This window comes from Manis pentadactyla, chromosome 7 (assembly GCF_030020395.1).
Source record: "Manis pentadactyla isolate mManPen7 chromosome 7, mManPen7.hap1, whole genome shotgun sequence".
NCBI lineage: Eukaryota > Metazoa > Chordata > Mammalia > Pholidota > Manidae > Manis > Manis pentadactyla.
The window spans coordinates 9,153,235-9,180,456 of record NC_080025.1 but is presented as its reverse complement, the minus strand read 5'-3'; the positions used below and the strand labels follow the sequence as shown (position 1 = coordinate 9,180,456).

Here is a 27,222-nt window from a genome sequence, read left to right as displayed (position 1 = left end):
TCAAGAAAATCAGATTCAGTTCCCTATGACTTCAGAAATGCCACTGATGGTCTTTCTTATTGACCTGGGTCGGGTTCTTCTGATCTTTTAAACAACTGCAACAATACGCCCAATTTTATACCTGGCCCACGCTACGGGGAGCTTACTGAGAGGTGTGCGGGCGGTGGCGGGGGCTGGGAAGGAGGAGCAGGCTGAACACGCATCTCAGGCCCTTTCCTCACAAAATCTGAGTGCAAACAGTAAGCAAGCCAAGAGAGGAGCAAATGCAAATGTAGCTTCGAGGCATTTTGGGCCTCGAGGCACAGCGTCCCCGCCCCACCCGGTTCGCAGCTGCCTACCCAGCTGCAGCCGCCCGGTCCACACGCAGGAGGGCCCAGCTGCACAGCAGGCCCAGCCGGAGACCAAGACCAGGTGCCCACGACCCACAGTGCAAACAACCCAGCCCCAGCCTCAGACCCGAAACGAAGGGCACGGGCGGTCCTGACGGCAGAGCCCTGGGGGCGGCTCCGGGCGCGGGCGGAGTCCCCAGAGCCCGGGCCCCGACGCGCCCCCCACGGAGGGAGCCAGCCAGCCCGGAGGTCGCCGGCCGCGGTCGCCTTCCGGCCCCGGGCCCGTGGCCCCGCCCCGCTCCGCCCCGTCCCCGCGGAGCACTTCCGTCCCCGGCGAGCGGCGGGAAGGCGGCGGGGCGAGCGTGGCCCGGAGCGCGGACGCGGGCCCGCAGGAGGGCGCGGGCGGCGGGCGGTAGGCGGGCGCGCCTCGGGGCCCTGGGGTTCCCCAGGGGGGCAGAGGGATCCCCGAGGGAGGGCGTCCCGGGAGTCCGGAAACAGCCACCGGTCCTTGCGCCCGCGTGTGAGCCGGAGACGCACGGGTTCGTCCCGGGATCGGAAGGACGGGGCCCGGGGGCAGCGTGGCTTCTGGCCCGGCCGCCCTTCCTGCGCCTACAGCGGGGTTTCGAGGCGCCGGGGAGCGGTACACCCGAGCCAAGGAGCGCGCCCCGTGGAGGACACCTTCCTTCCCCTCCCCACCTCCTATTTAGTAAGCACTTAACAGGCCCCTGCGGAGGGCGTGGACGCGAGCCCTTAGCCGCGCGGTGACCCGGTCCAATCCAGCGTCGCTTCGTGTTGAGGGCGCAGGCTTCTCAGAATCTGGGCAACTTGGTTTGATCAGCGGGTGATCGTGGCTCCCGGGCCCGACTGGCTCACTGCACCCCCGTCTTAGGCTCTGCTGCCTGCGCTTAACGACGACGAGAGCCTGCAGCCCAAGTGTGGGGACGGTCGCGCCCCACCCCCCGCCCCGAGCCCGGACGTCTAGGCTTTCTTGAGACTTTTCAGTAACTTCTCCCCAGCTGTCGTGTTGCCCTCCTTTGCCCTTGGTACTTCTCCCCCGAAACCGCCCCGCCCCACCCTTACCGGACGTTTTAGACGCCCTTCAGGGACTGTCCCTGTTGTGCTCCTAAAACCTATGATACAAGAACCTTGCGTTGGTGATGGCCCGGGCACTTTTCGGGACTCAGAGTTGATAACTTCTGTCCCATCCCAGGAAACTAAGGGGAAAAGGAAGGGACAAATTATCTGGTAATATCAGAGTCCCTACAGCTCCAAATGCAATTTGACCGGCATGGATAATAGACCTGTGTGATTCGGGGCCAGCTACGTCTCTGAGTCTCTGTAAGGTGGATGTTGCTCTCGGTTTTAGCCAGGAATGAGGCTTGAATGAGACCATGTGTGTAACAGGGTCTGAAATGCATGAGATGATCCATGAGTGTTCTTCCCCCTCCTCCCTCGTGTGCCGGCTCCATTTTATAAGGGCTCAGAGGTGAAGGGCAAGGAAAATTTATAGGGTAGGCATTTGTAGTAACTTGAAAAAGATCCCAAAGTACCTTGAGAAAGCAGTGAATGGATGCGACACTTGGGAATGTGAAGCTACCCGTGCCAAATACAAATTTATGAAATAGTGACTTAGCTTCTTAATTTTTTTCTTAAAACTGAAGAACGTCTGGGGTGTGTGTTCTGTGATTTTTTTATTGAGAAAAGTAAATGCAATTGTCGGAGTTTGGAAATCTAAAGTTTAAATGTGGTTGGGTTGAATTGGAAAGCAGCTTTACCAAAATGCTTTTCTCAACTGCCGTTTGTTGTGTTTTCCCTCTAGAAGCATCATGAGTGAAGCCCCCTGCAGAAAACGTGATGACTATTTGGAGTGGCCCGAGTATTTCATGGCAGTGGCCTTCTTATCGGCACAGAGAAGCAAAGATCCAAATTCCCAGGTGAGTTTTATAGGGGAATGTTTGGACCCTCATAGATACAGAGATATACACAAACGAGCAAATTGGAAAAGGAGGCTCAGTAGGCACCTGCCAACTTAGAAAAGAAGAGTAAGTCTGTCTTTTGTCCTACATTCCTGTGGACTTATGTTTTCCTGGGAGAGAGTAAACTGTCACATGTCATCGTTCCCTGCCTCTTGTATCAGCCTGGGACTGGGAGGCTCACTTTCTTTGGCTTGTGGGATGCTTGTGGAATCTGCCACAGACATGAGTCAGGAGACCTCAGTGCTTTGGAGCTCTGCAGGCCTTTTGGTGTCTACTGGCCTCTCCAGTGGCAAACTAACCCCTCGGTGTCACCAAGCCTTTGGGCATGTTTCCCTGCAGGTCGGAGCCTGCATCGTGAACGCAGAAAACAAGATTGTCGGGATCGGGTACAATGGGATGCCCAACGGGTGCAGCGATGACCTGTTGCCTTGGAGGAGGACAGCGGCCAATAAGCTGGACACCAAATACCCTTACGGTAGGGCACACTCGTGTTCCATTCGGCTCAGCGGCACAGCCTGGGGGAGTGCTTAAACGAGAGAGTTGGTCCGAAAGTGTCTTCATGGTTTTCAGTCATCAACAGCTGGATGGAAGGAAGATCCTATAGAACGACCTCAGTTTCCAGTCCCTGTCCTTTAAGTTCCAGGGAGAGCCAGTGAGTGGAAGCGAGGTGCTGGTCACACAGCCCAGCCCTGAGCTCCGGGGCTCTGCTGCCTGCAGCAGGCCTGGCGTGTTTCACCCAACTGTGCGCCGGGCGCCGCAGCAGCCGCCTCCCGTTGTGGGGGCTCTGCAGACCCAGAGTGGGCTGTGTGCACAGACCACACGCCGGATGTGTGGGGTCGAAAACCTTTGGCCTGGCCGTCTCTGGTTTCCATTTCCAAATTAGGCAAGGGTACTTGTGATCTGTTGCCCCTCTGATCACCAGGGAGAATCACTTTGATTATCCGGGAGGGACAAGCCGCAGCTTCCCTTTCCTGTCATTTTCTGGAGAATAAGCCACGAATGCCACAAATAAGGCAAGTCAGGCAGCATATTGCTGGTGGCTGATTTTTCATGTTAGGACCTGTATTTATGCCTAGAAATGAGCAGATTGTCTCCGCTGGAAGTAAAGCAGATGAAGGCCATCCAAATGGGAAAGACTGTGCCTTTAGGAAGGAGGCCCAAGGCACCATGTAAGACCCATCTGCTTAGTGACTCGCCTCTTGGAGGTTCTCTGTGTTTTCCTCCTGAAGAATTCCAAGTGCACATTTAGTCTAATGTGTATATTTTTACTAATGTCCCTGGACCTTAATCATGTTAAATAAGCCTCATAAATTTCTTTGTAATCCAGGAAAACTGCTCCCCTTTTGAAAGAAAAAGGAGAGAATGTGCCTGGAGGAGGAGAAGGAGCCGAGGAATGAGGGCAGGCAGAGCTGCACAGCACCCAGGGCTTCAGGGAATAAAAGATAATTTCGGGAGCAAGGGGATTTAGTAGTCACATTAGCCCATTTAACTTCACCCCTCATAGGAGTCAGAAGAGTAGGACTCCAGCTGGGGAGAGGCTGAAACCGGGTTCTCAGCCTCAGCTGCGTAGGCTGAACGGAGTGTGTGCAATGAAAAATGTGCTAATGTGTTTTAGAAATTCTTGTCACCCCCCCATTTTGACTCCGTAAGCTTTGATGGTAAGAGAGAAAGGAAATGATGGGGTGTTTGTAGGTACATGCAAAGGTAATACGTCACGAGGCAGTGCAGTGCCCCTGTAAAAACCCCCAGAGTGAAAGGTTTGATGCGGTCAGGATCTACACTGAAACGTGTGGCCACCACAGCTGTTTCACTGAGCTGACAGTGCAATTTCGGTCCTCGTGCTGAACCCCCATTTGTAGGAGTTCTTAAGGGGGTCCGTCTGCGCACTGAGGCTGGCAGCAAAAAGATGCCACTGCCTACTGAGTGGCCCTCCACGTGGGCATGTGCGCTCTGTAGGGTCTTCAGTCACCGTGAGCCCCAGGCAGCTCCGTGGTGGTGACCTCAAAGCCAGAGGATGTGCAGTCCTGGCCCTTCGTCCCCACCCCTGCTCCTGGTCTTCTGGAGCGTCTCAAGTAGCTGATTTTCTCTCTTCTGAGATCCAAGCTGGAGAGGGTAGCTCTCTCGGAGCTCCTTTCCAGAAGGGAGGAATAAAAAAAAAAAAAAATCCCACACCGGCATTTGTCCAACTTCATGGTGGTTTTCTATTGAATTGTATGTAGCTGAGGATCACAGCCCTGGTTGTCTGTCTGCATTATTTTTTACTATCCATGTGATACCTCGAAGGATTTCAAAGCTCTTTGCTCTTGCTTATCAATTATTCATTTTACGTGGAGCTGGTTAAAATGTAGGCAATTTTCTTTCACGAGAGTGAGCTTGTAATTTGATGTACTGTAAAAGTCGTAGACGGTATTAAATGGTTTTTAAGAGGCATTTGGTATTACTACCATCGTAATACACGTGGAGATGGGCTTTAAGTCTAAATAATGATAACAGGCTATAACTGTACACTCAGTCATACCTTTTTCAAGGGATTTCGGAGAATAATGTTTGGAGTGCCTTAGATGTAATAGACATGTTAAGTGCTAATTGACTAAAATACAAATTCTCTTTTTACTTCTGTTTTAAGACTTCAATTAATTTTTAAAAATTAGTGCTAATGTCTGGAATTGGGTGGGCTGAACCCTTTCTTGCCTCGCTGATATTAATGGTGTCTGAGCTACTATCTTAGGAAGGATAGACTATGTTTTAATCCCTATAAAGGAGCTTTAGAGACTAGCTAGGGTTCTAGACCAATGACTTCCTAATTCTTTTGACTATATGGGGACCCTCTTTTAAACTTCAAAAAAACTTCCAGAACCCCTATATGATGCTAGTTAAACTGTTACTATCTTATTTTGAAAACTGAGATATAATTGACATTATAACATTATATTATTTTCAGGTGTACAACATAATTTTACATTTGTACAACTTCAAAGTGATCATAATAAGTCTCGTTAACATCCATCATCATATGTAGTCACAAAATGCTTTTGTGTGTCTGATGAGAACTCTCAAGATCTGCAATCTTAGCAACTTCCAAATATGTAATACAGTGTCACTAAGTCAGTGACCGTGCTGAACTTCACATCACCCTGACTTACTCATTTTATAACAGGAAGTTTGTATCTTTTGATCCCCTTCACCCATTTTGCCCACACCTCCCAGCCTCTGGTAACCACCAGTCCATTTTCTGTATCTATGAGCTTGGTTGTGTGTTTTTTTTTTTATTCCACTGAAAATGTTTCTGATTTTTTTTTTATGATTCCATGTAAATGAGATCAATATGCTCATTAGTATCTTCTGAGTAAGAAAATCCACGATGGCCAAAACCTCCTTGATGTCAGCAGTGCTGTGTACACTTCTGAATTTTATCAAACACATTGGTGTGTGCCTGCGTATGTGCCTGACATGACGTTTACCCAGGTGTGACCCATACTTGGACCCTGTGCAGAACCTCTGTACCGCCTGGAGTTCTGTGCCCACAGGGTCTAAGCCTGCTCACACGTTTTTTAAAGGATGGGAAAAGGAAGGTACAAAAAATTTTAAGTAACTTCTATAGTGCCATCCAGGCAGGGTGACATCTCCTAATTCTGGGGTCAGTGTCCTTCGCTACCCCGCTCTGCCTCTCCTGTGGGGCCTGGAGACTCAGTTCTTCCAAAGTTGCTTAGATCATAGCCCAGTGGACCACCTGTTCTCTTCGTCTCATTGTGCACTTGAGCAAACCGAGGCTTAGATGAAGGGATCCCCAGGGTCCGAAGGCTTGACCGCGATGGCCTGCACCTAGGATTAGTTAGCACATCATTTGCATATGGCTTCCTTTAACATTTTTCCGAAGGGGAGCTTGGGAATTGGGTGAATTTGAGTTTACCAGTAACATACTCAACGTAATTCTCCGTATTAATTCTGTCAACTTTGGAAGTCATTAGTCCTGATTGACACTTTGTGGAAAGGAGGGAAACGCAGAAAACTTGTAACATAATGGGAAGATGGGAGCTTTTTCCAGGCTCTGTCTCCGGAGAGGCATTTTTAAAGGGTGTTTTCGTTCTTCCTGCATTAGGATCAAAACTTCACGGAACAATTTGATTATAATGTAGTGTTAATATGGAAAATGAAAATTCCCCCTGCCAAAGAAACTGCTTTTTATCTCCTTTTCCTGAAAAATCCAAAAGATAGTTTGATGTCATTAACATTAAGTGGCAGGAAGAAGTCGGCGTTATTATAGTGACATGAATGATAATTAAAAAAACCAGGAAGCAGATTTATTTAATTTGCCATATAAAAAACTCAGAAGAGTTTTATTTTTATGTGAAGGTGTTGCCTGCCGCAGGATGAAGTATTCAGCTGACAGCTTCAGTTCCTTTCTCCTTGTGAAAGTCATGAGAGGGAAGCATGTTTAATCGAAATGCCCATTTTATGAAATGGAGGTAAAATACTAGTGGTAATTCAGATACCACTCTTTCCTTGGGTTTTTGTAAGCAATTCTGATGACACAGTTCACAGACCAGAGAGATGGAGTAGAAGCGGCCTGTTCTATCCTTAGAGCCATTGCAAAATGTCACATTTGTAGCAGTGCTCGCTAGCTACGGTCATCAAGCCTGCATGCGTCCTGCCGTGCTGTTTCTTGTTGGCCAAGAGACTTGTGAGTAAGCACACCTGTTGCTTGGCTTCCCCTTCCATCCCAGTTGATCAAGAAACCAGAATTGCTCTGCCTGCTGCATCACACTTCTTCACCCTGGAGGGGACTGTAGTCGTGATGTCCCAAGAGTGGGTGGCACCTCATTCAGGATGCACCGGGCAGAAATGGGAATGTGGGGCTTTTTCCAGAATCAGTTCATATTTCTCCTGGAAGACTATAAAAGGATATAATGTTCGGAAGGAAAATGCTGGAATTAATTAGGCAAGAGTCAGCATGGCACCTTTAAGCAGTCTTGCCAGTGTGTGGCAGTGCTTCTTTAAATTTTAAATTTAAACTAATCCTTTATTTTTCGGGTTTAGCCTATTATTAAGCATGCATAGATGTCATTTTAGCGATTGCTTAGCCATTTACCTTACCCCCTTGAACACTGACATTTTCCTCACTGCCACGCATGTGATATATTTCTTTGGCATCCAAAAGGTTAGTCTTGAGAAACTAATTTATCAAGAAGTTAGGAGGCTGATCCTTCTTAAGCTGTGACTTCCTCAAAACTTGTAAGAGCTTCTTAGTAATTAAGATCAAATTTGTTCTTTCAGCCAGTTGAAATTGAATGCCCTCTGGTTTTGTTAGGCAGATCTGTGGCTCTGATGACTTGCTGTTATTTTTTGCAGAATACTAACTTATTTCACTTACAGCTTCGCATCATCCCTACCCTGCCTGGCCATCTGGGAGTTGTGGCCAGTGGTGGATCTAATTCAGGTCTTCTGTACAAAAGAACTAATGAAATCAAGGGAACACCTTTGAGCAGGTTTACAGGAAAGATACAAAGTAGATTATTTTTATGAATTGGGGCAAACTCAGATTTCACTGTGTTGTCTATAGATAAACACAAACACAAGGTCTTATGTATGAAGCTTCCCTTGAAAATTAACCAGCTTGATGCCCATGTATTTCACTTTCAGGTATAATTGTTTATAAATAGGCTTCAGGAAAGAAGAGATCATGAGTATTTTTGTTAACTTATTTGATTTTTATCTATGTGTTTTAATCTGTAGGTTCAGGGTCAATTATTTTTGAAGAGTTAGAGATTTCTGCTTCACTCTGAATATCTACAAAGGTTGTAATAGTAACAGAAAGCTCCTGGTTCTAATGAGCAAATGTAGCAAAAAAGCTTAAAATGTTTACCTATGGGGATCAAACCTCCCCATGAAAATATACGTATTTATCTTAGTTCTATAAAGAGTGCATTACCTCATGGTAATTTGTAATAAAACTTTAAATAATTCAAGGTTAGTGATTTCCAAATTGATGACCAGTATATGGGCTGAAGTTTATCTCTACACTCTCTCTCAGAAGAAAAGGTTGATTGAGAAATGCATAGCCTCAATAAAATTTCAGGGCCACATTCAGCCTGTTTAGATTGTGCTAAGTATGTGAGCCCGTGTTAAGTATCTGCATGCAAGTGGATATTCCTAATGATAAATGTCACTTCTGTAATTTTTTTAAGTTGATGAGTCCTTGCTTAGACACTTCGGGCTGCTGTGTTGTGTGGTTACAGGCTTTATTCTGTTAATCTTTAAAACTGATGTGCTGATTTTGACTGATCTTCTCTGAATTTGGCCTGAATTACTACATTTTTATTTTATTTGGAATTTTTTTTTCACCCCAGATCTCTTTCATAAGCCTTGTAAAAACTGGTGTTCAAGTAGGGTATGTACATAGTATTTGCTCCTAGAAATATGCAGTAAAACCTGGTTCCAGGACAGTTTTTGCAAATATTTATATTGCCTTTTGCTTTTGCTTCTTAGGACTTCGTTTTCCATTCGGATGGGACTCGACATGCATTTTATGTGCCCAGTAGCTAAGAAAATGCCCACAGTACTTAAAACAACAATAAACAGACTGAAGCAAAGGCACCCTGGACTGGCCATCCCGAGCCTGGCTTCCAGGTGTGCTGTTTTATGCCCCGTCTTGTGGGGTTGTCAGACACATGAGCTGACATTTATTTCTCAGTATCTGTATGACATAAATGATCACTGAGGACTCCCCGTGTTCTAGAATTCTGAGGGAAAATCAAGCTGCATGGCTCTGAGTTCAGCAGATTAGGTTAGCTGTTTCTCTGCTTAGGATGTTACTGGCAGTTCTAAGAGCTTCCTGGCTGAGAGCCGCAGGGCCCTGGAAAGCTGATGGGGGCAGTGAGACTGAACGTGCACGTGGGCACGTGGGCAAACGAGAGTAGAGAGAAACAGACTTTATTCCCTCCCTCCTTCCAGAGACTGAAATCCGCTCTGCTTCCAGGATGACTGTGGACAGAGGCAGCACGCTCAAACAGGAGGGGTATGGAGATTAGAAGACATTGGATGACAAGAGGTTGGCAGCTAGCAAAGAAGAAGAAAGACCCTGTGTCTAAGTACAAGAAAATACAGGAACAGAGGAGACAAGTCTTAGGACTCCTTGCAGTCAAGAGGTTCTACTCTAAGATCAAATAGAAAGGACTTTACGAATCCTTTTGTGAATCAGTGAATGTGACCGTGTTTATTGAAATGTGGCTCCTTGCCTGGCATTGGGAAATCCCATGGTAAATGGGGAACCTCGGGGAAAACAGGGGAGCAAGGGTGGGAGGCAGCACCCGCTCTTGTCTCCTCTCACACTGTCTGGAGGGCAGGTACCAGCCAGTTAGTGGAGGTGTAAATGTAATCTCTGTGCTTCTTTCAAATGATAGATGCCATAGTAAATTTAAAATATTGAATATGATAACGGAGCATGAATTTTTTAATTCTGCAATTAAAAGGCTTGGTTCAAAATGCCATTAATTTTGAGTTTAGGTGAAAAAGGGAAGCAGAATTTCTCATCGTCGTTTTCCTTCTGCAAGTGAGTTATAACTTTTTAGGAATTGAAGTAAGTGCTAATGAGCCATCTATTCTTGTATCAGTTTGAGTTGTCTGTTGGTGATGGGGCAGTTCTTGAGTCCTCGTGCTTCCTTTTTAAAAATTTATTACTGTATTTTATAATACATCACATTTTTCAGAGTTTGTTCAACTGGGGTCTCTGACAGACCCAGCAGATGCTTATGGGCGTTTATGTGTGTATCCTGTGCTGGGCACTCTGTGATGGTAAGTACAATGCACATCCTCTGTTTTTGAGGAGTTTGCAGACTAATCGTGGAGAAGGTAGGCGTTAATGAAGTGAATAGATGCTATTGAAGGTTGCACACCACCATGGAGTGGGGTGCAGGATGGGGGCCTGCCGAGGAGAGGGGCTTCAGGGAATACTTAGAGCAGCATTTTGAGGAGGAAGGAGGGGCCAGTCATGGCAAAGGCTGCCAAGGGATCTGAGAAGACTGAAGATTGTCCCTGGGGCTTAGCAACCTGGAGGTCATCGCTGACATGGCCAAGAGCATCTCTGATGCAGCGGTACAGTGGAGGCACACGGAGCCAGTTGAAGAATAGAAGGTGGGGAGGTGGGCACAGCATATAAAGGCAGGTTTGAGATGTGTGTGAAGACAGTAGAACAATAGGCTTGCAGCTGGAATGGGAGGTGGGGCTAGGAGAAAGGTCTTCTGTTGTTTGTACTGGGAGGTGAACCTGTTTTTTTGTTTGTTTTTGCAGCAGACATTTGTCTGCTGGTGGGAATAATTCAGTAGCAGGAGAGATTGATGAACCAAGGAAGGGCAAGGTGTTTGAGATCCACAAGGGGACTGCGTCCCATGCGCACTGATGAGTAGTAGTTGGAGGGACTCTGAGTGGGGCTGAATGACAGCTGATGACAAAGCTTGGCAGGTGGGGAATGTGATCACTTCCAGTCATGCGGGAAAGGGTGGGCCAGGTTGTCATCTGAAGGAGGGACGAGGGGCATGAGCAGGCCCGGACCAGGGGCGAGGAAGAAAAGGTAGTATGTAGGGAGGGGAAAGCATAAGGCAGAGATGCCCCGGAAATGCACGCAGAGTCAGGGGCTCAGATCTCATCTCGGAATCCCGAGTTGGGTCGGTGAGCCCCGTTTTCTCTGTGCTGAAACAGGATCAGTGGGTTTCTGAGACGTGTCTTGCAGAGCTGCAATTAATGAGAACACACTCTGACTCCTCTTTCAGTGCTCAGTGGTCACTGTGTGCCCTTTAAAAGCTGTTAAGGGACGAGAGGGAAGTGAGGACTCATCACAGTGTGTATTTGCATTACAAAGCTGTCAAACGGTGACTAATGTCGTGTTTCTTTCCTACATTTTTGGCATCAAACATTATCTTTCACTTGGACAGTGGGAAGGGGGCTGGGATTCGCTTAGCCATCGATGAAATGTAGCTTTTCCACATCCTCCTTCCCCTGACCTGATTGTATGCCCTTAACACATAGGGAGGCAATGTAATCAGAGTTCTGGGGGCTTTATTATCAGTAGTGGAAACCCCACAGTCAGAACTCTCTTTAGCCCTAAGCACTACCACTGGGGCTAAGTGGCTCCCCTGGGTGCCACGGGTCGCTGCCAGCAGCCTGAGCACAGGCAGTGAGGAGGGCACAGGGGAGGGGCCAGAGGAGCAGAGAGAGAAAGGCATGTCTGGGGTTAGGCTGGCTGCGGGCAGGCTAGGGAGCGCCAACGTTAATCAGGTTGGCCTTCTGTGCTGCGACCATGCTGGTATCAGTTGGTGTGGCGGTTCTCAGGGCAGATCTTTTTCTCCCTGTTGCACAGGCCAGTAGGCTGTGCCTTGGTGAGGTGGGTAAGGTCATGGAACTAGCAGATGGGGGAGGCAGGATCTGGTGGCCCAGGGCGCATGGAGGAAGCCCAGGGGAAGCACAGAGGGTGGGATGGCTTTGGGGACCGTGCCACTGGCGTGTGGGCGTCCTAGGAGTCACGCTGCACACAGACCCTGGAGGGTCTGGCTGCCCTTAGCAGAGCAGCCCATCTCCTCTTTCCCAGGCTGGCCAGGGTTCCTTTCTGCTGGCGATCCCTTCTAGCAGAGACCTCCTCTCTAGGCACAGGGTGGTAACAGGACAGACTCCACACATTTTCCAGGCATGGGGCTGGGTTCCTCTTCCACACTATCACTATTATCTGTTTTGATCAGACGCAAGCATAATAAATGGCTCACTGTGCCATAGTAAATGTCTCTTGACTGGAATTGTGTGTCCCTGAATGCCGGAAGGTAGTGGGACCCAGTTAGCTTTGCTTCTGAATAGAAAAGCCAGTAACTGCAGGGGATGGGCCTGGAGTGGAGTGGAGTGGCTGGGGCGTGGTCAGGTGAGGTAGGAGTGCTGTCTGTCACCTGTCACCTGCTTTCGCACACCCTCTCCCATCTCAGTGAGGACCAGCCATGGTTAAAGCTGTCTGTTTCTCAGAAAACAAGCCCAGTTCTGATGAGTGGTAACAACAACTTCATCTGCAGAACTCTTTCTGGTTCACAAAGCTTTTAATGACCATCTTCCTCACATGCTTATCTTTGTGACCCTGGATACAGATACAGAGATAGCAAGGGGAGGGCACTGTTGCTCCTGTTTGTGGTTGATCAAGGCTGGGACTTGAGCCCTGCTCCTGCAGCCAGAACTCACCCCTACACAGATGCGGGAAACGTCTGCGTCCATGTGGGGGTTGTCTACAGTTTGAACCATTTTCTCTCCTTGCTGCAGCTGAGTACAAAGGGCTGTTCTCTGGCGGCAGGGGCAGAGCTCTCTGACTGTGAGGTCATGCCTGAGATAGGCTTTGGAGCCCTCTAAGTGATCAGAGGAAGACTGCGGCCAGGGCTGCCGGGTGGGCGCAGGGAGAAGATGGAGAAGAGCTGGCTGTGGCCCACCGCTTTGTTTGGGGGGAGTATTTGCTTTGGGGAGTAGAGCAGTGAAATAACTGTTGGTTTCTAAGTTGATGCTCTACCTTTATCTCAAATCCTTTCAGAGCAACTAATAATGAATCTGATCACTCCTTACAGATAATGGAAACTTCATTGAGGGGACAAAGGAGTGACATTGTTTGGGGTCAAATTCTAGAAGTGCTTACTTTGAATTTTGGGGGTAGCCATAATAATGAACATTTGATACAATTCAGGGGTGTGCTGGGGTAGTGGCAGGTGAGGGGGGGCTTAAATTTAGAGACTGCTCATCCTGAGAAGGAAGAATAAAGCTGGGCGGAATACTTGCTCCCTGACTTGAAGCTCTACTACAAAGCCACAGTAATCAAGACAATTTGGTACTGGCACAAGAACAGAACCATAGATCAACGGAATGGACTAGAGAGCCCAGATATAAACCCAAGCATATTTGGTCAATTAATATATGATAAAGGAGCCATGGATATGCAATGGGGAAATAGTAGCCTTTTCATCAACTGGTGTTGACAAAACTGGACAGCTACATGTAAGAGAATGAAACTGGATTATTGTCTAACTCCATACACAAAAGTAAACTCAAAATCGATCAAAGATGTGAATGTAAGTTATAAAACCATAAAACTCTTAGAAGAAAACATAGTCAAAAACCTCTTGAATGTAAATATGAACAACTTTTTCCTGAAAACATCTCCTTGGGCAGGGGAAGCAAAAGCAAAAATGAACAATTAGAACTACATCAAACTAAAAAGCTTCTGTACCTCAAAGGACACCATCAGTAGAACAAAAAGACATCCTACAGTATGGGAGAATATATTTGTAAATGACATATCCAGCAAGGGGTTAACATCCAAAATATGTGAAGAACTCAAATGCCTCAACACCCAAAAAGCAAATAACCTGATTAAAAAAATGGGTGGAGGATCTGAACAGACACTTCTCCAAAGAAGAAATTCACATGGCCAAGAGGCACTTGAAAAGATGCTCCACATTGCTAATCATCAAGAAAATACAAACTAAAACCACAATGAGATATCACCTCACACCAGTTAGGATGGCCAACATTGAAAAGACTAGGAACAACAAATGCTGGTGAGGATGCAGAGAAAGGGGAACCCTCCTACACTGCTGGTGGGAATGTAAATTAGTTCGGTCATTGTGGAAAGCAATATGGAGGTTCCTCAAAAAACTAAAAATAGAAATGCCATTTGACCCAGGAATTCCACTCCTAGAAATTTACCCAAAGAAAACAAGATCCCAGATTCAAAAAGACATATGCACCCCTATGTTTATCGCAGTACTATTTATAATAGCCAAGATATGGAAACAACCTAAGTGTCTGTCCATAAATGAATGGATAACAAAGATGTGGTACATACACACAATGGAATACTATTCAGCCTTAAGAAGAAAACAAATCCTACCATTTGCAACAACATGAGTGGAGTTAGAGAGTATTATATTATGCTCAGTGAAATAAGCCAGGCAGAGAAAGACAAGTACCAAATGATTTCACTCATTTGTGGAGTATAACAAAGCAAAACTGAAGGAATAAAACAGCAGCAGAGTCACAAACTTGGAGAAGGGGCTAGTGGTTACCAAAGGGGAGGGGGTGGGTAGGGAGGGATAAGGGGATTAAGCGGCTTCATGATTAGCACCCATAATGTAGGGGGGGTCATGGGGAAGGCAGTATAGCACAGAAAAGACAAGTAGTGACTCTATAGCATCTTACTACGCTGATGGACAGTGACTGCAATGGGGTGTCATGGTGGGGGACTCAATGTGGGTGAATGTTGTAACCAAAATGTTGCTCATGTGAAACCTTCATAAGGTTGTATATCAATGATACCTTAAGAAAAAAATTTAAAGGCTGCTCTATTGTTAAATTATTGACTTGAAGGATAGGTACTTTGGAGGCTGGCAGTGATACATGAGGCATTGTCAGAATATCTTTCAATAATTAAGAAATAAGTAGTTGGAATTCCATTTTAGGTCTAGAAGTAGTGAAACAGTTAGCTAAATGGGTCTTTTAGAGGAGCAAGGATGAGCCCCACCCCGCAGTGTCGCATCATCTGGGGGGCATAGAGCACAGGGAAGTGGGTGCCTGGATTTAGTGACCCTGTGACCGATAGGACCCCAGAAGTAAAATCACTTAGACCCTAATTCCAAGAAGTAATGACATCAGAATAGAAGTGGAATATCTTGTAAAAGTGAGCACTGAGTTATTTTTAAAAATGCATGGGCTAACCTTGAACTTGGATACCCCATTTCATGTCAATTATTAATCGCAGGGTGGAGCTTCCCACCTTTTCCTTCCAGAAGGCCACGAGCAGACGTTCCCTGGCTCTTGAGTCCTGACCCTCTGTCTTGTCAGTGAGCTGAACTGTCCTTGCTTTGCACGGGGGGTGGCTGCACAGCCCAGGAACCTTCACCGCCCCCAGTCAGGGGCGGAGGAGCTCCCCCCGGAGACATGCTGAGGCTTGTCCAGTACCGCCTGGGCAGCATTAGCAGAAGCTGGTCCAGGTCCCGGCCTCCTGGCAACAGGTGCTCCGTGTGTGACCCTCTCACCGCCCTCCCCCGCCCCCACCAGAGGAGTTGCCACACCAGGGCCTGATTTTCAGGTCAGGCCTGGCAGAATAGTCCTTTTCATCAAGTAAAATCCTGTGCCACTAAGCATCCGGAATCTGAAACAGTCTGGGGAGTTTCTTTAACTGGGGTAGAAGATTAGGCTTCCTGGCTCCAAATTTTATGAGGCACAGTATTTCCCGATGCACCGCAGCAGCGAGCCAGTTACTGCTGACATATTTGTGCAGCAGTTAGAATTTGTTTAGTATTATTCAGGGGGCTCTTAAAAAAAATTATTTAAGCAACCTTAATAATACTACTGTCTAAAATAGATACTGTATTAGTCTTGTATCAAATGAGATGAGAGTTAAATCTATAAAGTGTTGGATCTCTTAAATCTAACCAAGGATGGAACATATCCTGTTAATTTGTCAAACTTCTGGAGAACCGCCTACATGAGACAGTAAGAATTAATCAGCTCTAGTAAGAGGGAATTTGAAAAATACAGTTTTCTAATTATACAATCTCTTCTCCGTGGTCCAAGGTTAATGCAGTTCAGAATTCTGACAGTTAATAATAGAAGGGGAAAAAAAAAGAGAGACCAAAGCGTATGAATTGTCTTATAATTACTGAAACAGGTTCTCCTGGCAATCAAGAACTTTATAAGCATTATTCTGATATTTTCAGACTTTCATGCCTTTCCTTTTAAACAAGGTTGAGATAATTGAAGTGTTTTGTGTCACTCTTTGTGCTTATCGAATATATTTGTACTATTTGGAGATTTCTTTTGTTTATTGCTTAGCCATCAATGAATAATTCTGGGTAGGTAATTGGAAAACCTGTCTTTTTTTGTTTTGTTTTTTTGGACAGTTTATGAATGCTTCCTAGATCCTGTGTGTCTTTGGGATACTTGGTCCTTATTCCTACTGTGAATATGAAAACTATGTCCATCCAGTGATCACTAACAGAATCACTGTCCCTTGATTGGTTTTTGCACTTATGTATATTTGTCTTGCCAATGGGTTTCAGCCCCAGGCAAGTTCACTATGGATTCAATGTGACCAAACAAATTGACAGCAAAACGTTCTTGGGGTGAAAGGGTTATACCCAACTTTATTTCCAGGTGGCAGGTCAGTCACTAAAATCCCATTCATTCACTCAGAGCGAGTCTGCATGCAGCAAACCGGTCTCTGCCTTTGGGTCCCTCTGTCCACACAGCCGTCCTCTGGGCCCTTCTGTCTGCACAGCCATACTCTGGGTCTCTCTGTTTGCACAGCCATCCTCTGGGCCTCTCTGTCCACACAGCTATCCCACACAGCCATCCTCTGGGCCCCTCTGTCTGCACAGCCATCCTCTGGGCCTCTCTGCACAGTTGTCCTGCACAGCTGTCCTCTGGGCCTCTCTGCACAGTCCCGCACAGTCGTCCTCTGGGCCTCTGTCCTCGGCACTGCCCCCGCTCCAACCTCTGCTCTGCTCTCCTGCAGCCTTGCAGCCATGCCACCATGTCGCACCCAGAGCACTGGGCGGATCTCTTTATATAGAGTCAGCAGCCATGTATTGTCCATAGGTGTGCAGTGAGCTAGTCAACCAGGGCCAGGTGAGAATCCTGGCCACAGAAACTCTCATTTTATCCACAATATTCATAGCTCTTGAAGTTTTTCCTAGGCAACATGATAAAAAATGCTCATACCAGAAAAAGATAAATTTGTTCTTTAATTTATTACTGTCAGATAGCTGTGCAATGTAGTGAGAAGACTTACAGAGAAGGCTCAGACCACCCAAAGATGGGCAGTGGGGTTAGAAATGTAGATTTCAGGATTTTACAAATGGACCTACTATCTGGGAATCTGAATGGATGAAGTCTTAAAATCGGTGACTATAGAGTGTCTCGCCTGAGGGTTTCAGCCCTGGGTAGGTTAATTATGAATTCAGTGAGTCCAAGAAATGACAACATAATGTTCTTGGAGTAAAAGGGTTCATTGCCTGGTTTTATTCCCAAGGTGGGGGGTCGGGCACCAGAATCACATCTGCATCCAGCAGTCTGTAGGTCCGTAATCCTCCATCCCTGCCTCCACCCAGAGCCCTGGGCAGAGCTCTGTACAGTGACCCAGTCAACAGTAGCTCATTGCCTACAGGTGTGGGAGCAGTAGCCTAGCAGCAGGCCAATTACATCATCAGGTAGTTTAGGTTCAGGTGAGGATCCTGGCCATAGGAACTTCCTTTTCCCCCCAGGGGAAAAATGGAAGAGCAGAACTGAACCTGCGGAAAGGCCCACAAAGGCAAGAGAAAGAAAAAGACCTACAGGAAGGTTGGAGACTCCCCATCGTCTGATGATCCTGGGCAGGTTCAGAGGGGAGCACAGTCAACTAGTCAAGGGCCAGGAGAGCAGGCGAGTCCAAAGACTGCAGCAGAGATGCTGGGGTTCAGTACAGCTAAGTGTGCACAGGGCTATGTGGGAGCTATGCACCAGAGCAGAATGTGGGCATCTCTTCCCAGCTCTGTCGGGTTGGGGATTGAAATTGGCCTTGTGGGAGTGTTTACATCACCGAAATCAGCAGATGCTACAAATCAGGCCTTTTTTTTTTTATTAGTTGGTTGTAAACATTACTAGCCCATTACAGAGGTCAACCAGTTTCACAGTGTCTCTCAAACTTCTTACATGGCAACCTAGCAAACCCAGTTCACACCTGGGACAGTTTGTAGGAAGTACTTACCCTTGCCACAGATTGTGTCTTCCCCGCCTCTTTTCATCCATTTTACTAAAAGGGAAAACAATGCTGCTTATAACTCACTAAACTGATTTCAAGACCTACATTTTGAAAAATATTGTTTTAGAGAAAACTAGAGTTTTATGTATGCATTGCCAAGTCAAGAGGTTATTTAAAAAATAGACTTGCGGTTGCATATAGGACAATTTCATCTTGAAAGCAAGAAGAGACCTAAAATGCTGAAGAGATGGCCTCTTCACAGTGGGGATGTAGGAGAAATGGAAGTTCCGATGGCCAGGATCCTCACCCAACCCTAAAGTACTTGGTGAAATGATGGGCCTACTGCTAGGCTGAAGGTCCTACACCTGTAGGCAGTGAGCTGTTACTGATTGAGTCACTATGTAAAGAGCTCTGCCCGGTGCTCTTCCTGGAGGCAGATGTGGAAAAAAACTGCGAATGCCATCGACCTGCCACCACAGCCCTGAGTAAAGCTTGGTGTGAGCCCTTTTACCCCTAACGTTCCACTGTGTGAGACTGGCTCCAGTGAACCTGCGCTGAGGCGGTCCCCCTCGGGTGAGACGGGGTTAAGCCCCCCCACAGAGACATGGCAGAGAGAAGCCTGCCCGACACAGGGAGCCCTAGGGAGAGCCGGGCCCCCAGGCCTTGCCGTCGGCCGTAGGAGAGAGGACTCCTGTTCTGCTGTTGGAGATCAGCTGTCCCAGAGGAGGAAGGAGGGAAACTGGGCACCTTAGGAAAAAGCCACAAATTGGGTTACTTGGCATTTTAAAAAATGATTTTATTTATTTAGTTGGAAATGTATGTTCTCAGGGTCAGCATTATTCCTGCCAGCTGGGAGAGCCCCTTACTTACCTGGCTGAGGGCCACACGGCTTTAGGCGGCCGCGCTGGGCCTCGAACCCCAGTGCTGCCTCGGGCTGCAGAACTCTAACTCTGTGCTGGCCTGAGGTGGAGCATGCAGGCCAGGGGGTGCTGGGCCTTGTGCTCAGGCCAGCCAGGGCCCCGGAGCAAGCCCCGCACCGGCCGGGTGTGCTGGCTCCCGAGTGCTCTGTGGCCTCAACCAGATTGGCGGTATCTGTCCTTTGGTGAGTGTGGACGGCCAGGCCAGGGAAGGGGGTCCCCGACTCCGCTGGGACTGACCTACGTGCAGCAGATTGAGTGGACAGTCATGCAGTTCTTCTGCCCAGTTTCTTCACTGAGGACAGTCTGGGGGCCTGGGCCAGGAAAGTTTTGGAGGGGAAACAGGGTCAGAGCCACAGAGGCTGAGCAGACTGTGGGCCTCAGCCGACTGTGTGGGGCCAGGAACACGAGTCCTTGGGACCTCAGGACCTGGACAGGCCACACATGGGGGTACGGGCGGGAGGGGCAGGCCGAGGTGTCGGCTGCTCTCCTAGGGTGGGGTTTCTCCTGTCAGCCCTTCGGGAGCAGGCCGGGGAGGCTGCATTGTAAGTCAGACAGGGCTTGTAGGCTGAGGCCGCCCCGGGAAGGCTGAAGAGGGCGCTGTTCACCTCGAGGCTGGGGGGCTGGAGGGGTCAGCCAGAGGGGTCAAGGGCGGACGGACCCTCTGTTGCGTTTTCGTCACTGTCCAGTTTGGCATATGTGGGCTTGTGGATTGTGAACTGTTCCTTTTAAGGAGTCTCACGTGTGCATGACACTCAGCTGCTTATATTGCCCTGCAGACCTCATGTTTTTCTACAAAGACGCTTTATATTTTTCATTTTGTGATTTTGTAGTTAAGAGAAAGGAAATCTGTTTATGATCCTTCGTATTATTTCTATAAACCACCCTTTATACAGGGATGTCGGATGCTCCCCAAGAGAATGTTTCCTATGGTAATTTTCATTAATGAATCCAGACGTCCAATGTTAAATTTTGTCCCAATCTGCCTTGGAGGAATTAGAAGGTAGTTGTAGTCAATGTGACAATTTTTAGAGGCTCAAAAGAGGACAGTCTAATAGTGTTTTCTACCAGATTCAGAAACTCTACAGTTCTGAATACTAATGCCAACATCAGCAGCAGGTATTTATTAGATGGGAAAGCATATTTTTGATAATTCGAATTTAAGAAGACTTTTTGTTTTCCCCATCATCACCATCAATAATTGGAACCCACATTTCCTTTTATTCATTCAATAAATATTTAACACCATGTTCATGGCATTGCATTAGACCCTGGGGGGGTTACAAAGAACCGAGAAGACTGGGCTCTGGCCTCAAGGGGGAAATAAAGGAAACAATTATGTCTAATTGTTTTTAATACTGAGCAGTGTTAATCCCAGTTTGGGAATATCTTGGTCATCAGGGAAGGAAAAGGGATCGAGGGGCCTCTCCCCAGCCAATGCCTCATGGCCACTGAGCAGGAGCCCTCCTCCCATCTTTGGAGGGCCTCCCGCTCCCTCGGGGTTTATAGGCCAGCGCATCTCTGGGAGGGAGAGTGGCTTGGGTCCCTCTGTGGCTGGTGGGAACTAGTCTCTGTGGGTTGGGATCTGATTAAGTGCAGCTTTTCTTTTTTTTTTTTTTTCTTTAGATTTGTTTACAGTGCCAGAGACTGTTCATTTCTGCACAGGATTAAGGCCTCCTCAGTTATATTCATAGACTGCTCTGAGCCCTTCCTGACGTTCCTGAGAGGGTCCCAGTGCATTGCTGCCAGACATAGGCACACAGAGACCATTACAATTGCATGCTAAAATGAGAGGCCTGGGGAAGAATGCGGGCCAGGATCCCGTGCATTCCAACGTGCAGACAAGTCTGCAAATAACTGCCACAAGGAGATTGTAAGAAAGATTTAGATTATGCACCTAGAAACTTAAATATCTATGTTAAGATGGCAGTCCAGCGACCTCCCAAAGTAGGTGGGGGATCCCAGACTAAGTTGGAGCCCTGAGTACCACTGGCCCCCCTGAGAGGAGAGAGCTGCGGAGTGGGTGGTGGGAACCCCTTCCCCAGCAGCCTGGGAAAGTGGGTGGGCTTTGATGGGTGCGCGAGTGGAGAGGGGAGGAGGTGCTCCCTGTCACCTTGAATTCAGGCAAGTCTGGGGATGCCTTGGGCTTCCACTTGGGCATCGTTGATGGAATGGTCCAGTGTGGCAAGAACTTGACTTTTCCCTGACATCAAGTCGATGAATGTTTTTCTTACAAAAGGCAAACTACTGGTTATCCCCTGGTATTTTTCTTGTATGTATGTGAGCTGAGAACCACGAGGTGAAGCAAATCCCTCAGGGCAGAAATGCTCAACTTCACTGCATGATTCTCTTGCTCTTAAATTGTCCCCTGCCCTCTTAGTGGCCACAGCGAATACCCCTGAGTGTGAATATCAACACACAAATGAGCCATTTTATGTGGGCAGTTCCATGCCCCCAGGGTCTTGTGGAGCCGTGAGCTAGCTCCGCTCAGGGTGGGTGATGATACGCGACCTCGGCGCCTCCTGGCTGCTCAAGGTGCTTCTCCACGAAGGGCTGCCGCAATGAGCAGTTTGGCTGCTAATCCCCAACCTGCCAGACCACGTGGTCCTCCTTTGGTATTCTCAGGACGTCCTGCTTGTGGTCGATTTTGTAAAAAATCGAATCTATTATATATGTTATTTCAGAGGGGCAAGTGGAATGCCTCAATGCTGTTTGTAGATTCTTTATGAGTTGCAATCTAAGGTTCTCTTTCTCTCTCCCAAACCCCCAGTGTGCCACGCCGAACTGAATGCCATCATGAACAAAAACTCGGCCGATGTGAAAGGCTGTACGATCTACGTCGCCTTGTTCCCGTGTAATGAGTGTGCTAAGCTCATCATCCAGGCGGGTAGGAAGCGGGCTGTTTCCGTGTGTCACATCTGCATTGCTGCCTGCTCCTCAGTAGCTCCCTGCAGATGGCTTTGCTCTTCAATTGCTGTTGTTTAGATCTAAATTAACTGCACTATCAACTTTGCAAGATATTTTCCGTGTTTTGTTTTTGAATGGTGCCAGGTATCTAAGACTAATTGCAGCCTCTGTGATTCTTAGCATGTTTTTAATTTAGTTTGCAACCTCTTAAACTGCAAGCTGCCAAGAACAACAGAGGCATCGCATATAATTACTGTCGATTTACAGTTCTCTGACACATTGTGCATAGATTAGGGAGGAGGGAGGGAAATGAACTTCTGTCAGAAACAAGGTCATCTGGGAGTCTGTATGTGAAATTTTAATTTGTATTAATATATGGTAGATATTTGAGAACCTGCACATATCTTTGCATAGGAGTGTGGTAAGACTCAAGTGGTGCTTCTTTAAGTTTTTCTTACATTACAGTTGCCATAAATCTGTACTGTTGTATTCTGAATATTTCACCTTTTTCTAACTGTCACCTCTAAGATTCAGCTACACTTTATCTCCATAAAACTCTCGGCTTGAGATTTAAAGACTTCTCATGTTAGCCAGATGTGTGGTTCAAAGGGTCTGTTTTTCACAAGCCCGTGGGTCTCCGAGCAGAAGAGGTCTGGTGCTAGCAGCATCCAGGGCCTACGTCAAGGAATATCCTGGGCTCCCTCAGTGGTGGTGAGCCATCCTTTGGGAGTTTAAGTGTGGAGATGGTGGCAGGCGTGAGGGAAGAGCCATGTGAGCCCTACCAGGCTAGCTCCCTGGGGTCGCTGTGGAGGCTGCCGGAGGAGCAAGTGGGGTCTCAAGAGCCCTCCAGATCCACAGCCCTGAGGTGGGCCCTGCTTACACAGACAGGAGGAGAACTGAGCTCTGCTCCCCATTGAGCTGGCTGCTCCGGTCCGCCGCGCCCTTCTTGGAAGCTCAGCAGTCCTTATCTCTGATTTGGTCGGTACTCTCCACTCTCCCCATTCGCCTCTCACATCAAGAATTCTGGCCTTGGGAATAAAGAATATTTGATTGCCCACAGTAAAGAAAGTTGTTAATTGTATCAAGGTGTGACTACTTGACATGATTTCCCTTTTCATTTGTTGAAAAAAAAAAATCCACAAATGCTGGAAGGCAGATTAAATAGAATCCATCTTCTGCTGTGTTCAAAAGCAGCTGATGCACATTTCGGTAACTGGACGTTGTGTGCCAACGCACTCGGAGGTGGTGGTTATTCACAGACACAAGGGCTCCATCTCTGCTGCACACTGCTGGTGGCATCTACGTGCATAGGCTAACGGGCTTCTTCCGCTGTCGCCTTTGAAGGTATCAAGGAAGTCATTTTCATATCTGATAAATACCATGACAGTGATGAGACCACGGCCGCGAGGCTCATGTTCAACATGGCTGGGGTCGTCTTCAGGTGAGGAGGAAGAATGGGGGGTGGGGTGCAGGCCTGAGCAGGAATGACATTTCACCTCCCCTGACGTTTACTTTCACTTGTGATGTCTGCCTTACATACTCGGGAGGATTTTTTTTTTTCCATGTGATGGGCTGAGGATCTAAAGATTTTTTTTGTACATGTAGATTTTTAAGAGCAGGGACAGAAGCTTCTGAAGACAACCTGCCTAACGACTGCCCTTGAAGATGAGTGAGATCCAAGGCTTGGGCTAATTATTCTCATAGCGAGAAATTTAAGAATTCCCAAGTTTTGTGATGTTATCATTAAACCTTTGTCAATTTTGCAAACGTAGCAACTCTGGCACGGAAAACGTAGGATGATGGTGACCTGCCAGGTTGAAATACCTGGAATTCTTTTTACAGCAACATTTTAAATTGGGATTTGGAGTCATTTAGGTTTTTATGATCATCTTTGCTGGGCAGAGATTGGAGGTATGTTTTACTTGCCACTACTTTTGATTCAGGGTGGAAACATCTTTTGAGACTGTGACAGCTTTCAAAGCAGTGTGGTTCTTAGAGTTGCTAACATATCTAACCCCTGTATTCATCAGTACAGATTAAGGGTTATATGTCACGATTTCTGTGAACTTTTGTGCCTTAATGAACCTTTCAATCCAAATTATTTACACAATAATAGATACTACTGTTTACTGATTAATTAAAAGAATACGTGTAGTCCCCAAATACTTTCTTGTTCACTGTTTCAGAAACACATGAATGAGTAAAAAAATAGAGTGGGTTTATTTTACTTTTACATTTCTCAGACCATGGTTTAAAAAATTAATCTTCACTAAAGCTCATTGTTTTTTTTTTTGCCACGTGTAGGATCCAAGAGAAAATGTACTCTTTTGTGCTTTAGAGTGATTCCAAGTTGGCTGAAGAAATTTCCTAGAAAATAAGATAAATCTGGTGGGAAAACTAGTAATCCAAAGTCATGTCGTGCAGCTAACATGTTAGGAATCCTTTGACTCCCTGATAATTCATGAACTCTGCTCGCTGGAGAACCTACAGACCAATCCCCCCCAGGCATCTGTTTATGTCTTTGCCCTTTCTCGCTGCTGTTTCTCCCAGGCTGGTGCACTATAATTGGCCCCTATAGAGAGAAAATAGCAAGTGGATCCCAGGAAATTTTTTCCTCCCCACAGAAAATGTAGGTTAAGCCAAAGTAAACAAATTGCTTTAACTACTCACTGGATAATATCTTTATATATTTTGTTTTTTACCCTTAGGAAATTCACACCCAAGTGCAGCAAGATTGTTGTTGACTTTGATTCAATTAACAGCAGACCAAGTCAGAAGCGTCCCTGAGTTACATCTCATTAAATCTCCAGAAGATTGGTGTTATCCTCTTCTAAGAAGCTGCTAATGCCTTTCATCTCGAAGTTACACGTAACTTTTTGCGAGCCAGTACAGCAAAAGCAGACATCTGGAGAATATAAAGCCTCACCTCTTCCTGGCTGTCTCTCCTGTCTCATGGAATCTGTGTCTGTATAAACTGTGGGTTTAGGGTTTAAAATAAAGGTGTCTGTAGATGACCTGTCGCATAGGACTGGAGTGGGGTGCCTGCCCCTCTTGTCTCCTGGTTTGTTGGGATGCCACTAGCTTTTTGGAAGGGCATCTGCCGTATTTCACAGCTGCTCTTCACCGCCACGTGTGCTGGAAGGACAGATAAATAATTGTGTTTCCAGCAGCGTGAGCAGACACACTGATCTGAACATCTGGTGCAAATGAAGCATAACGTGCAGTGTCCTTGAAAAAAAAATAGGCCCCCCATGACTGTAGCACCGGAGGATTTGCTTTACAGGGTTGGGGGAACACCCCCCACCCACCCAAAGCACCCCGATGGGGCGGCACATCTGTCCTTGCAGATGGTGAGTGTCACGGAGCCCGGAGTCTCTGCTTCGGCTGCCCTGCTGCCCATGGCCGGTGGCAAGTCGTCCCTCTGAGGGTCGGGGCCCCTGTTGGTTCGCTGCTTATCTTTGGTTTGTTGATCACATGGAGGGAGCTCTTGCATTTATCTGAATACTGAGCTGCCCTGGAGGAGACAGCCTGCCCTGCCCTGGGGGTTGCCCTGGAGGGGCAGATGCCCACCTGCTTCTCCCACCACCTGGAGATGTGTTACCGCTCGCCCGTGTGCCAACAGGGTTCATTTCCAAGGCTGCTCTACAAGCAGAGAGTCAATTAATTCTTTTACCCTGTAAGTGAAATGTGGGGAATTCAGCCTGCCTCGAGGCGGCTCCTTGCAGATCTCTTGGCGACTAGAGCCATTTGTGGGCCCGGCACCCAGCCTTCCTGTATGCACACGTGCCCTTCCTCATCGCTGGGACTGGGGAATGTGTGGCTGTGCACCTTTAATCTCATTTCATTTTTATTAAACACGCTCCACACCTTTGTTGAGAAAGCAGTTTCTTTATCCTAGAGATTATGACTGTTTTAAAGTGCTCTTGCATTTTCACGAGTTTTTATTTTGTCTCTGACGTTTTGTACTCCATATTCTAGGGCATTTTGTAATTTGGCTTCTTACCAATATTGTTAAAATCTTATTAAAATCTACCACACTGAAGCACGTCTGTTTTTATATTATAGTTAGATGCCTAGCTCGCCATCTCTGTCATTCCTGTATTGTCTGTGAGGCACATTACATACGTTTTAATGCTCAGAGAACAGTCCTGATGTAGTGCGCCCTCCCCAGGGTGGATGGGGAGACTTCTTTATGGGTCAGATTGAAGATGTTAAATCTCTTTTCTTTCCTCTCCTCCATTTTTTTCCTCTCTTATCTCCTCCAAACCCCTTGCTCTCTGCTCCAAAAACGTGCAAAATAAAAGGTATACAGAAGAAATCAGTAAAGATACTTCAAGATAGAAAGTATATTAGGGTTTCCTGGTGCTGCACATTATGACTTGCAAGCCTTGTTAGCAAGGAGTGTGTAATTTTTATGTACATTCCTAAGTGTGTCTAGGGGCTAATAAGCCAGGAGTGCATCATTTAGTTTTGATGCTATCTGATATTTTGTCCCATTTTGTTACATTGTATTTTAGTGAAAAACATAGTTTCTTTTTCTTCTCCCTGTTGGGAAGAGGTTAACAGGGACAGTGTGGTTGGGGCTTATGTGGCCGCGATCCTCTCAGTGTGGGTATGTAAAGCTTTATACATGCTGCTGAGCTTGGTTTCCTGGTGACTGGAGTGTAAGTAATTCTGTCTTAAGTCTCTGGTATCTCTCCAGGAGTCGTGGGCTCTGCCTGTCCAGAGAATTCTGCAGATGTCCGCGTTCCAGTTAAGAGAGGTTCACGTTGAACTGTTGCCTTTGGGAAAAGCATTCCAGAAGGAGGGAGTCTGGGGCAGCCTTGCCTTGCAGGCATTGCTAGATAATTGTGGAGAAGGGGGCTGATATCTGAGAGGGGTCTCGCCACCTGTCGTGGCTAATAAATGACAATAAGGGAACCATCTTTCACTGTGCCGTCGGCAGGAGAGCTACATTTAAAAGGCAAAATTTGTGAGTGAAATGATAGGGACTCCATTTCCCTGACATATTTTATGCTTTTCTCTTTTTTTTTTTTATGAGTCAGTCCTTACAAACTTTGGAAGTCCAACAAGACACAGCAATGACAATGATCTAATGTACTAGCCATGTTTTCCTAAATTAAAGATGAAGCAAAAATAAAGGGAAAAGCATAAAAAGAAAAACTGAGGAGAGCTTGAAAAGACATATAAGCTTGTACAACCAGTGTTCTAAACTTCCCGTGTGCCTGACATCATTTTTGATCTTCCGATGTCTGTATCCGCCACAGGATTAAAAGCATTTAGGTCATAGAAGGGCCCGAGAGTACAGGGGACACAGTTTTCCTGTTGGTGACATTGGTAAG

General features: G+C 46.9%; 1 protein-coding gene across 3 annotated transcripts; it reads left to right on the top strand.

The window, feature by feature from the left end:
* The first annotated feature begins 647 nt into the window (after positions 1–647).
* On the top strand, positions 648–25,922 carry DCTD (dCMP deaminase). 3 transcript variants are annotated; one of them, XM_057505077.1, is made up of 7 exons: positions 662–741; positions 1,540–1,672; positions 2,152–2,263; positions 2,645–2,780; positions 21,744–21,860; positions 23,225–23,321; positions 24,589–24,900. In XM_057505077.1, the coding sequence occupies exons 3-7, from the start codon at positions 2,156–2,158 to the stop codon at positions 24,665–24,667; spliced, it is 537 nt and encodes a 178-aa protein (XP_057361060.1). In that variant the 5' UTR covers positions 662–741; positions 1,540–1,672; positions 2,152–2,155; the 3' UTR covers positions 24,668–24,900. The 3 variants fall into 3 exon arrangements, 2 of the variants coding, with proteins under 2 accessions (XP_057361059.1, XP_057361060.1); XR_005026594.2 differs by lacking the exon at positions 1,540–1,672 and adding an exon at positions 24,185–24,268 and having other exon boundaries at positions 712–742; positions 2,151–2,263; positions 24,589–25,922; XM_057505076.1 differs by lacking the exon at positions 1,540–1,672 and having other exon boundaries at positions 648–741; positions 2,149–2,263.
* The last annotated feature ends 1,300 nt before the right edge of the window (positions 25,923–27,222 follow it).